We start from the raw sequence: 12,584 nt of genomic DNA, 5'->3' as shown, positions 1-12,584 counted from the left end.
TTTTTCTATTATGCTCATATTATCAATTATAATATTAATGTATTTTCTACCATCTTCTATTATGTCATGCTTGATCAGTAAAAGACTGAGAGGAATATTAAAATGTTTCCCAATTTTGGAAGAGATGTTGTTCAAAGGGTACAAAGCTACAGTTAAGTAAGGATAAGTCTAGAGATCTAAGAACCATGGTGACTATAGTCAATAATATTATATTGAATATTGAAAATTTGCTAAGAGAGTAGATTTCAGGTGCACTTATCACACTTATAAAATGGAAACTGTGAAGAGATGATATGTTAAGTCGTTTCACTACTGTAATCATTTCAGTATGTATGTGCATATACATCATGTTTCATACTTCAAACATATAATTTTGATTTAAAAATTAAAAAATACAAAATACAAAGCATACAAAAGTTTTGGACTGGTTGTCATGGGGAGCAGAGAATTAACAACAAAATCCCCCATTTTATTGTGTCAATTGCCTATAGTATTGCCAGAATTTTTTGCTAAGTAGTGTTATGAAAATAACATATGCACATGGTAACAAAAGAAAATTAAAAGATGCCAATTAATTTAAAACATGTTAGTTTTCCTTCTGTTAAGGTACTTCCATTAGCAGTTCCTGAGATATTCTTCCAGAAGCATTCTGTGCATACTTTCTCCCCTTCATAGAAATAGATAACTCTTTTAATAAAAAGAGGTGTCTATATAAAACCTTTGTACATATTTTTTTCTCATTTAACAACTGTATATCTCAGAGACCTTTTCATATCAACACAAAAATATCTGCTTCATTTTCCAAAATACTGTCTGAATAGATTTTAATGTAAAAATGTACCATAATTATTTAAAGCTAATTTATACTTTGGGGCACTCAGGCTGCCTCTAGCTGTTTATTATTATAAATATATTTTTGCAATCAAAAACCTTGTGTGTACATTGGAGTCTACTGATGGGTCAAATCCCAGAACTGGAATATTTGCATACATTTAAAATTGTGTGACATTGACAGATTATACTTCAGGTAATTATTATGATTTTAACTTACAACCAACAGTGGGTAAGTGTTTGTTTCACATTTTTACTGTCACTTGGTATTACTAAACCTTTAAATATTTGTGACTTAGAACCACAGTCGATTATTATCCGTCATGGTTCTGGGGGGTGACTCAGCTCAGCTACATGGTTGTCGCTTGGATTCTCTCACGTAGTGGCAGTCAGATGACATCTGAGCTGAAGTCATCTGAAAGTTTGACTGGATTGGACATCTTGGATGCCTTATTCACATGGAGGCTCATTCAAGTCTGTCCACCGGAGTGGACACTCCCATGTGGCTTGGGATTTTCAAAACATGAGGGCTGGGTTCTCATAGGGAATGTTCCAAGAACAAGTATCTCAAGAGCCAGGAAGCAGCCAGGTGGGTTAAAGGCAACACTCTACAAGTAGTAAAGCATCATTTCTGCCATATCCTATTGGTCAAAATAGTCCACACACCTTCATTTTTGAATGAAGTCATCTTTTTAACTTTGAGTCAAAATTCATTCATTTATATTCATATATAGAGAAATATAAATTCATCCATATATATAATTCATACATAAATGAATTCATTCAGTCATTCATATATAAATAAAAGCAATAATTTTCCCCTTTGCCTATTAATAGAAACAGAACTAGTTTTACTTATTTTTTTCTCAGTTCTATTTTTTCCTGGGTTTACGACAATGTTTTTGAAAGTAATAAATTACATTTGCTTTACTTTAATTCAGATTTTCTTCATTAGGCTAACCTTCCCCCATCTCATTTTGCTTTCTGAATTTGAAATGAAATGGAGATTGGTGCTTTTGCCTAACATCCTAAATCATTTTTTGGAATGATTGGGGTGACTTACATGATATCAGTAGACCTCTTAATTGAATGTCAAGGAAGGCAGTTCCTATTGGCACGGGGACCTCCAGCTTCACTGAGAAGCATTCAATTAGATGAAAAGCAGATGCTTATTTTTGTCTTATAAACCTCAATGCAGGTTATGTGGTAATTACTTCGAAGAGCAGGATAACAATTTATGTAATCAGCAGGACCCTATAATTACTAATGCATAATTTCTAAACAGCATTTAGCAAAATGAGGCCCATACATACAGTTTGTAATGAAAAAGATGTGTTTGACACCACACTAAATTAAATTAAAAATTTGCATATTTTCTTCCAGGAAATGCAGTAGCTTCATCTGCTTTATTTTGCTTCACTAATCCCTGTCTACTTTTAGCTCTGTTATAGGATCATGGAAATGCTGAATCACAATGATGGCTGAATGGGAGCAGAAGGATGAGGTATAGAGAAAGCCCTCCTTCTCTGCTGTCTAGGATTATGTAACATGATTCTGAGAGATTATTTGGAACGTTACATCTAGGCAACTTGTTTCCATGGAGAGTTTAATATGAAGGTCCTACAATCACTTAATTTAGAATGTAAGTGCTCGCAGAGAACTTAAAAATTACCTCCACTTGTCTGAGGCCCGGTAAAATGATGTGACTTTTAACATCAAGCAGTTGTCAGTAGGAGTAAGAAATGACTCATTCAGTTAGTCCCAGTCCTTTGTGGAATCCATTCCACTCCTGATTAAATCACACTGAGTTAATGTTGGACAAACCACATGTTGCATCAGCCCCAGGGACGTTGAACGTTTCTGCAGTAAGTCTTTTGAAATTTGCATGCACATTGGCATCACTAGTATGCCTTTAATAGTAGTAGGTGGAAATAGTGGTGGTAGTAAATGGCCGTAGTGGTGGCTATGATATCTCCTGAAGATAATTTAAGTTCTACATATTGAGAAAGTTGAGTGCTAGTTATTTACAGTTTCTCTCTGAAAGACCATCGATGAAATTGGACACCTGGAGAAATTCTTACCTGCAATTCCTGAAGTCATGTCAAGAGGATTACCCGTCTCTTCCTCAAAGCTCTGGACCTGAGACACCAAAATACATCAATCTCATTAGAAATGTTTCATAACGAATTCACTTTATTTATTTAATCAACATATAATGAGTGCCTACTGGCTACCGCTAAGAGGATTAACCATGATTTCTAAACTCAAAGAGCTTACACTGGGGGGCAGGCAGGTGGCATGGTACAAGCACTCGGGATAAAGATTCAAAGAACTAAAGATCAGGAGAGGGAAATGGGGGAATCACTTCCAGGTGGGAGGAATAGAGACCCTGTCTGGAAGATGTGGCATTTGAGCGAGACTGAAATAATAATAATAATATTATTCTAGATTTTTTTTTTTGCTCCTAAAGAGCTTTAAATATACTTGGAGAATGAGAGTTATTTCCTACATTTAATTTTATTTCTCTGAGGGATTTATTTATGACTTGGTAAATTTATGGAAAGCAATTCAGAAAATTCACAACTCAGTTGCTATACAGAGCTTAGATAGCTCAAAGAAAATTTGTTTTCCAAATTGATAGAGCAGAATTTATCGTTCAAGTTCTTTTCAGAAATTAATAAATACTACTCTACTGAGAATAAAATTATGGGTAAAACAAAATAATAAATATTTCTTTTAAGGGTGCCTGGGTGACTCAGTCCATTAAACATCTGGCTCTTGATTTCAGCTCAGGTCATGATCTCAGGGTTTTATGAGATGACACCTGAACTTGAAATTCTCTCTCTCCCTCTGCTCCTCCCTGCTCCTGTGCTCTTTCTCTCTCTCTCTCAAAAAAAAAAAAAAAAAAAAAAAAAAAAAAATTTCTTGAAAAGTAATAAGATAGAGTACTACAGAAACTTGATGAATAAAAAAAGTTAAAGAAGGTAAGAAAACAGTTCCTGTTGATATTTTAGAGTTCATTTTTGCAGGTTTCCCTTTTAATATGATGTTTTTGGACATCGTTGTGTAATCAAAAATTTTCACTCAAAACTTAGAAGGAGAGCTTCTTTCCCCACGTTGTGAAATTCCTTTGAAAACACCATTTTTCATGACTACAATAGGCCATATTTTGAAGGTACATTAATTTACTTAATGATTCTCCTAATGTTGGAATGTTTTCTAAATTTTGCAAATAAAAGTAATGGTGAGATGAATATCCTTATATATAAATCTTATTCTACATGTCATATTATCCATTTAGGTTCATATCTGAATAGTGAAAACTGAATCAAAGGACATTTAAACATTCCAGCACAAGTGGCCAGAAAGGGCCATAAACTCAGGAATAAAGAGAAGACCATGAGGTTACAGCTTAGCAGTGTAAGAAGAACTATTTATTCCCTCTTTTTAATCCTTCATCTGTTTTCTTTAAAGTTATTTTATACTTATGGTTCATTAGACATATTTCTTAACATTACTTTTATTGCTTTTGTAACTCAAACCAGCGTGCACCTTGTCTGTATACTGTACACATGTACCATGGACATTTTCAAGTATAATAAGAAAACTCTTCTGCTGAGATTATTATCATGGAGGAAAGTCCACTTTGTGTGATGTAAAGTACATGGTCATCTAGGGAAAAACAACCCCAGACAACAAAATCTCAACAATTTAAAACGGAAACCAGGTGTATTCCTGGGTTGTTTCCCCTGAGCCAAACTTATTAATAATTTTTTTAATTAAAAATAAAGGAACAGTTATAAACTTTGGAAACATTTTCCACCTACTCAGGATGCCAATTGGCATTGTTTAATAATAGGGTCAATGTTTCTTACATTTAGTTCTAGGAGCAGGATCTCTGTATGGAAGCGAGAGGAAGACTAAACATGTTTTATAGTGGCTATAAAGAAGCATCCTACCTTGACTTTACAATTGCAGATGCTTCATTAGGATTAAATTCTCTTAATATGTTTGGGAATTTAAAAAGAAAGGAACAGACTCAGTTTTACTAAGTAAAATTAAACAAAAAGTATGTTGATTTCTGCACTAAAAAAATCGATGCACAATTTTCTTGGAATCATAGTTTTGAAAAGTGAGCCAAATATTGTCAAATTCAGCCTGTAAGTAGGACTTTAGGGGAGCATCATAGATTGATCAGGAGGTAATTTTGGCCAATCACAGTTGAAATTATGATAGCTAGATATTTAAGTATATTGGCTCATGTTTTAAATGCCATGAAAATCTGCCAATTTCACACATATTTTTCATTTCTTATAATTGGATTCTTAAATTTGCCATTAAAAAATGACTATTAAATCTGGCATTAGTTCCTGTTTAAGATGCAACGTACCCAAGCTTCATTTACTCATCCACTGGTATTGAGTGAAACAAATATTTTTCTCCCAGACTGTGATGAGGACATAATATTTTAGGTATACGTTTTAGAAAAACAAAATTCAAGTAGTGAATTTCCTTTATATCATTTTGGGGGCTCTATGCCTAGGATACACATATAGACTGTCACACACACAAACCTGGGCAAATACTAAAGAAAGACCAGGGACAAAGTTGGTTATAAAGTTCAAGAGAGTATTCTGTTTTTCTATGGATGCCACCCAGACTAAATTAATATTATCAAATATTTTTGATGTTAATTTAATCATTCACAAATATTTATTGAGTCCCTAGTATGTGCCTAAAAACATATGAGCTTGGGGTACTTGGGTGGCTCAGTTGGTTGAGTGTCTGACTCTTGCTTTCAGCTCAGATTATGATCTCATGGTTCATGGGATTGGCCTTTCACACTCACAGTGAGGAGCCTGATTGGGATTCTGTCTTACCTCTCTCTCTGCCCCTCTCCCACTTACACTTGTTCTCTGTCTCTCTCAAAATAAATAAACATCCTTAAAAAAATAAAATAAAAATAAATTTATTTTAAAAACAAAGAAACAGGGGCACCTGGGTGGCCCAGTTGGTTAAGGGAACGACGTCAGCTCAAGTAATGATCTCGTGGTTCATGCGTTCAAGCCCCACCTCAGGCTCTTTGCTGACAGCTCAGAGCCTGGAGCCTGCTTCGGATCCTGTGTCTGTCTCTCTCTGCCCCTCCCCACTCATGCTCTGTCTCTCTCTCTCTCTCTCTCTCTCTCTCTCAAAGATAAATAAACATTAAAAAAATAAAAACAAACAAACACACAAAACATATGAACTTGTATTATTTTATTTTGGGGCCTGAGTGTCTTCCCACCTCCATACATACCACCAGAGAGCTTTGCCTTGAATAATTGCTATTTAAGAATATTTGAAAGTGTACCATGTAAGAACTGACACTCTGTTCTGAATCTTTTTTATCCTGAATGTAATATTATCTCTCCCTGTCCTCTCACATATAGATGGTGTCCAATGGACCTTATTTTCCTCTAAGTCAATCAAGCTTGAAGCATAAAAAAACTTTGTAAAGGGACAGTAGAGTCTGTGAGGCATCCCAACAGGCTGGGGATGGTGAAATTTCTTGTTTGGATCCTAAGTAATATAGCAGATGACAAATGGACTGCAGATTTTCTTGATATTCTTTATATTACTGTAAGTAGTACTCTGGTGATTAAGTAATCTTTGCAAGATTGAAATAAAAGAAAATTTTTCTTAGTGCTACCTCAGTTTATCTTCAAATCAGGGCACTAGATCAAAGGTCTCCTTTTTTCCTCCATTTATAATTAAAAAAAATTTTTTTAACATTTATTTATTGTTGAGAAACAGAGAGACAGAGCATGAGCAGGGAAGGGGCAGAGAGAGAGGGAGACACAGAATCAGAAGCAGGCTCCAGGCTCTGAGCTGTCAGCACAGAGCCTGATGTGGGGCTTAAACTCACAAACCGTGAGATCATGACCTGAGCTGAAGTTGGACGTTTAAGCGACTGAGCCACCCAGATGCCCCTCTCCATTTATAATTTTTATATATTTGCAGGCTATTGGTTTACATTCAGACTAATATTTTAAGGTTCTTATTTTTTAATATTTTAAGGTTCTTGAAATAATTTTTGACATAAGACATGTATACACATAAACATATATACATAGATATTAGGATCATCAACAGCTACATATTTTGAGGCAATTTTCATATCTTTGTGGGATAGGGAGGGCTACCAATAGGCATATTCACCTAATTCCTCTTCTTCTTTTAAGGCTATGGGTAAGTCTTACTTCCTGCAAGTTTCTTGATCCTCTCAGCCCCTTGGCTGTTTAAGAACCTATCTTCTTGGGGCGCCTGGATGGCTTAGTCAGTTAAGCATCCGACTTCAGCTCAGGTCATGATCTCACAGTTTGTGAGTTTGAGCCCTGCGTCGGGCTCTGTGCTGAGAGCTTGGAGCCTGGAGCCTGGAGCCTGCTTTGGATTCTGTGTCTCCCTCTCTCTCTGCCCCTCCCCCGCTCGCACTCTGTCTCTGTCTCTCTCTCAAAAATAAATGAACATTAAAAAAAAAGGAACCTATCTTTCTGCTCCCTAGATGTCCCAAACATGTCTACAGTGATATGAAAGTTTACCGGTAGAGCTGTTACTCTCCCTGCGTGTTACTGTGCCCACTCCTGCCATTGCACTGAGGTTCCCTTGCTGGCAGGTTCTGCACCCCAGAGACTATCAGAGCGCCTGGCTTGTAGAGGGCTTCTAAGAAAGGTGGTCCCACCTTGGGATTTGCATATAAATATTCTGCCCCACTTCTGGATGATTTACATGATGAAAGGGAAAAAATTTTGCTCTTCCTTTGTCATAATATTAAAGAATAGAGAAATGTGTGAAAACGTGTATATATTTTTTTTAAAAGACTGAGAAGTGCAAGTAAGGGTGTCATCTAGATGAGGGTGAAAATTAGCATGAGTGAGTGAAGGGGAAGATGAAGGAGCAGACTGTGAAATATGTGAAGATATACATACATGCACATATAGGACAAAAAATCTTTTGTTTACTGACATTCCTTAGCCCTTCTCCCAGTCAAGAAAGAGAAGTTTGAGGAGTTACCGGGCTCTGACCCTGGGTAGATGGGAAATAAATGATGTGGGGAGGAAACCAAATAGGCAGTGTGAAGAAGCAACAAGTGAGGAAAGAGTCTGTAAAAGTATAATCTTTTCCCCATCACATGTTTCACTCCTGTGTTTTAAGAACAAAATATAGGGTGATCAGCCTGCATAAGATGTGGTGAAAAGCATGAAAGCAAGCGGGCACTGATGTGTGAACTTCAGCCAAGCCACAGGACCCATGCCAAGAGGCTCTGTGCTGCGGTGCAGTCCAGGGAGAATCCAACAGTGAGATAACTATCAAATGCATTCATACTTTTCCTGAGTTGACTCATGGTGGCATAGACTGAGACTGATGCTGACAGCTGCGTGGTCACCAGAAGAAGGGGGGCCAGCCCCAGAAAGGTGTAGTGGCATAGGAATGAGGTTGGTCCTAAAAGTTCTTGGTAGACAGAGTTGTGAATAAATATGTATGAAATGGAGGTCGAGTTATGTGAATATCGATAAACTCCAAAGCAAACAAACAAATAAAATACTAGTCCTGCAAAATCAAAACCAAACCTGGGTCCCTACTTCTTTGTCCAAGGCCTTGCATTAGGTGTCACGGGGGACATATTTCCAAGATACATCTCCTTGTGGACAAAACCTGGTGGTCAAGGAGCTAACAGACTAGCAGGGGAGATGTCATTGAAACACATGTACAGTCTCTGCCATACAAGCTCTCCCTGCCAAGGCTGTGAGAATACAGAGTGGATGTGTGGGCAAGTTTCACTGAGTGGGAAGTAGCTGAACTGGCTCTCAAAGACCATTGGTGAAACAAGGAAAGTTAGAGTGGATGGAAGCATGCTAGAATGACCTTAAATGTTTTAGACTAAAAACAGGAATTTGGAACAATAAGATATAAAGCTGAGGGGTTGAAAGGTGAAGGGGGGGGGGGCGCCTGGGTGGCTCAGTCAGTTAAGCGTCCGACTTCAGCTCAGGTCACGATCTCGCGGTCCGCGAGTTCGAGCCCCGCGTCGGGCTCTGGGCTGATGGCTCAGAGCCTGGAGCCTGCTTCCGATTCTGTGTTTCCCTCTCTCTCTGCCCCTCCCCCATTCATGCTGTGTCTCTCTCTGTCTCAAAAATAAATAAACGTTAAAAAAATATTTTTTAGAAAGGTGAAGGGGTTAACTGAGGGTGGAAAGCAGAAGATGCCTTGGGAATGGTTACTTCCCTTAGAAGTTGAGTGTGTAGGTACAACACTGACCTCTTCCATTTCGAAGGAGTCTGGTACTTTGCCTGCAAGACGAGAGAAGCTCTTGAGCTTGTTAGCTTGGATCGAGTTCACCTTCTGAGTTCTGTCCTTGACTGACCACTCAGACATATAGGAAGGAGGAGCCCTCTTGGCCAGCGTGGATGGGTGAGGCCACTGCTTGCTCAGAAGAGCTTGGGGAGAATGACAAGGTACCAAGTCATCACAGGCTTGGAGAGACGAGTGTTCTGCTGAAGGACACAAATGACTTTGGTCATGGTTGTTTGTCACAGCTGCTAATTCTGCTCCATATTCTCCTGATTTTGCAGAGGCAATGGAAAATTTGCCCCTTATCTTCAATGACTCTGACACTTCTGAGCTGCAGTCCTTCGCAATACTCTGCTTTGAAGCTCTCCTAAAAAGTCCACCCGTTCTTCTTCGATGTTCTTGGGCCTCACTCACTGAGGTTCCTTGCACATTTCCCCCTCCATATTTCTCTTCAGCTTTATTCTGCAGGATGTTAACATCATTCAGCAAAGATGAGAAGGCATTGGCTACATGGTCCAGGATCTCTAGTTGTCGGAAACGACCTGAACGATACAAGAAACACACAATTTTTAGACTGGGTCTTTTCAATGAAGCTGCATGAATGTAGTAAAAACTAAACAGGCTGGTAACACATGTGATTTTCAAGATGGGAAGGACTTAAACTCTTGAAACTTAAGTTTTTCTCACTATGTGCCACTGGTTATTATGGTGGTGATTCCTCAACATAAGAAGATGCCACTGTGTCTTGGGGAAAGCTAATAGCTTTTATATTTAGTTAAATATGCATAGCTATATACACTCATATATGCCTGTAGTTTTTATGTGTAAATCCATAAAAACTATAGGCAAGGATCAATCTTAATATTGTATATTAAACTAAAGGTTAAAGAGTGAAGCTAGCTCTTTCATGTGAGGTGAACTTGAGTATTCTTCCGTAGCTTTAGGTGGCAGATACCATAATCATCACCTCCATCATCCCCACCTGTCCTGTCACCTACAGTGTGCAAAGATCATGGAATATGGACTCAGAAGGCCTGGATCCAAATCCCAGTTCAACCAATCATTGGGTGTGCGATGTCAGAGTAGATGAATTAATAGAAATATGGTGCTTAGTCTGTGCCAAGCACATAGTAAACAGTTTCTTCATCAGGAGAATGAGTGTAATAATACCCATCTTACGTATCTCTCACATCTGTTGTGAAAGCACAATGCTATACAGTAGTTAGAGTTATAAATATGTAAGACTCTAGAAGGCAATTTATCGTCCTCAGTTGTCCGAGGGAAGATAGTCATTAATGTGAAAATCCATTTGTCTTTTCAAATGAACCAGCTCCTCAACTTGTAAGTCCTTCTGGGTGGTGCATGTAGGCAATGTGCAATTATTGACTTAATTAGCATATGGAAGAGACCTAGTGTGGATAGGTTTGGGGACACATTGTCACTTTGAAAGAAAATGGTGAAGAACAGGTTTGGTATCTCCAGATCATAAAACCAAAAAGATGGAAACAGAACATGTTGTTTTTATTACACAACCTTTTCTCAACCCCAGTGATAACATGCAGGGTTGCATAGCTCAGCAAAGGTCAAAGGCCACGTTGGTGAGTAAGGATACTATCCTCTGTTCTGTTGCTTGCACCCTCAGGACTACCCACTCTTCCATGAGCACATCCTTGCATCTACCTGCTCCCTCTGCTTGAAAGGCAAAGACATTGACTACTGATCCTTCTACTTTAAAAAATGTGATGGGCTTTTCGTAGAGGATTATGATATTCTTTCAATATCTAAAGGAACTCTTGGGTTCTGGATATTTTCAGAAGCATTCTGATTACATTTTTCCTCTAAATTCAGCTTTAACTGAAACAAAATCTTTCTTTGTGAGCCCAAGGGTATGACTGAATCATAATTCTATTTTTATGATTGTCATCCATCCATCCTATAGCAGATTTTTATACTTAGACTAGGAATCTATCCATTTAACTGGATAAGTCAATTCAGAGAACAGTCTTACGGTGTTGGGTGAGTGGGTGTTTTGTGGTTTGTTTGTTTGTTTTGCCTTTGGTAGATTGAACAATGAACCAATTGATTCTCATCCCTTCACGTTTGAGCCTTTTTTTATTGATGTTGAATAAGACATACTTTTCCCTTCTGTTTTTGGACCAACCAACTAATTTTATTATTGCTTATTTTACATTCAACCTTCTCGGCTTTCTTGAATCAAAAGTGGTAAGTGTTGAGTGAGAATGGCTACAGTGTGTTATTAGCACAGTTTTGAGTGGTGGAAATGAGTGGGCACAATCACAGGAGCAGGGGCCAGCTCCCGGGTCTTTTATAATCTGTGTGTCAATTTCATCTATAAAATGTTTACTTTATAGCTCAAGTCAAACACTCCTCAAATACTGATAAGAGTTATTGTCTCCAAATAAAGAATTGATCAAAGAACTTGCATCTCCCTGCGGCTTGGAGAAGGAGACAGCAAAGAATGATACTAATTTCTTCCAAAATGTAAAGAAACATCTCCTAACAACATCTTCGGGGATACATCCTCTTTTTAAAAAACTGCATTGCTGAAATTTTGAGACCCATTTTACCCACATGAAAATGGGGGAAACAGAGACTAAAATGAAAAATCTAAGATATTTGTTTGAGAAAACCACTTTATCTCACTTGACTTTCATGAATTTATTTAAAGAACTTATTTCAGAAACAGCATTTTGGCATTTTCTCCAGTCTAGAATTCTGCAAACTCTATCCCATGGAGGAGATGTTCTTCAACGCTCCTCCAAGAGGGGTTTGATATTTAAATGATTTTGAAAAATCTGCACTGCATCCTCTCTGGGAGACTGAGAGTGCACTTCAACATACTAAACAAATCCTGAAGTAAATAAACCTGTTTAACTGCAAGGCATCTTTCCCCCAAATTATTTGAGCACACATTCCAAGAGCGTCCTAGTAACATCCTAGAGAAAATTCCATTGACCACCAGCTGGGGAAAAATAGCAGCATGTATGATAACTAAGAGGTTTAGGTACAGTTAATCCTCAAATCTGGATATCTGACAGCTTAATACCTACCACTCACGGCTCATGGTAGAATAAGTAACATTCTAAGCCTTATAGATGAGGAAATTAAGGTTTCACCTTGGACTTGTGATAAGCTTCGTGGTTTCTCTGCCTCCCCGGTAAGTGGCTATGGCATATATTAGTGCTTTCCACTGGTATTGCATTTTTTCTTCTGGACATATGGTAGGACTGCACATTCTCACCCCTTTGGAGTTAAGTGTGGTCATGTAACTGATTTTGGACAATGAAATCAATGAGTAAATTCTGAGCAGAAAGAGGTAAGAGTCAAGTATGATTCTCCATTTTCACCTTTTCTCTGTCATTGCAACCAGTGACTTCCAGGTGATGGGGCCAAGACTACATATGAAG

The 12,584-nt window shown here is 37.9% G+C and overlaps 1 protein-coding gene across 2 annotated transcripts in view; it reads right to left on the bottom strand.

The window, feature by feature from the left end:
• Positions 1 to 12,584, bottom strand: part of ITPRID1 (ITPR interacting domain containing 1) — a 107,799-nt gene that overhangs the window by 48,913 nt on the left and 46,302 nt on the right. For both annotated transcript variants that reach the window (XM_081795052.1, XM_060632848.3), the window contains exons 8-9: positions 9,124 to 9,698; positions 2,913 to 2,970 (exon numbers count right to left, since the gene is read on the bottom strand). In XM_081795052.1, coding sequence (XP_081651178.1) covers positions 2,913 to 2,970; positions 9,124 to 9,698 — 633 coding nt within the window. The remainder of the gene's footprint in view (positions 1 to 2,912; positions 2,971 to 9,123; positions 9,699 to 12,584) is intronic.

Source organism: Panthera onca, chromosome A2, assembly GCF_046562875.1.
Source record: "Panthera onca isolate mPanOnc1 chromosome A2, mPanOnc1 haplotype 2, whole genome shotgun sequence".
Lineage (NCBI taxonomy): Eukaryota > Metazoa > Chordata > Mammalia > Carnivora > Felidae > Panthera > Panthera onca.
Note: the sequence above shows the minus strand (reverse complement) of the source record. Positions and strands in the feature narration are given on the sequence as shown.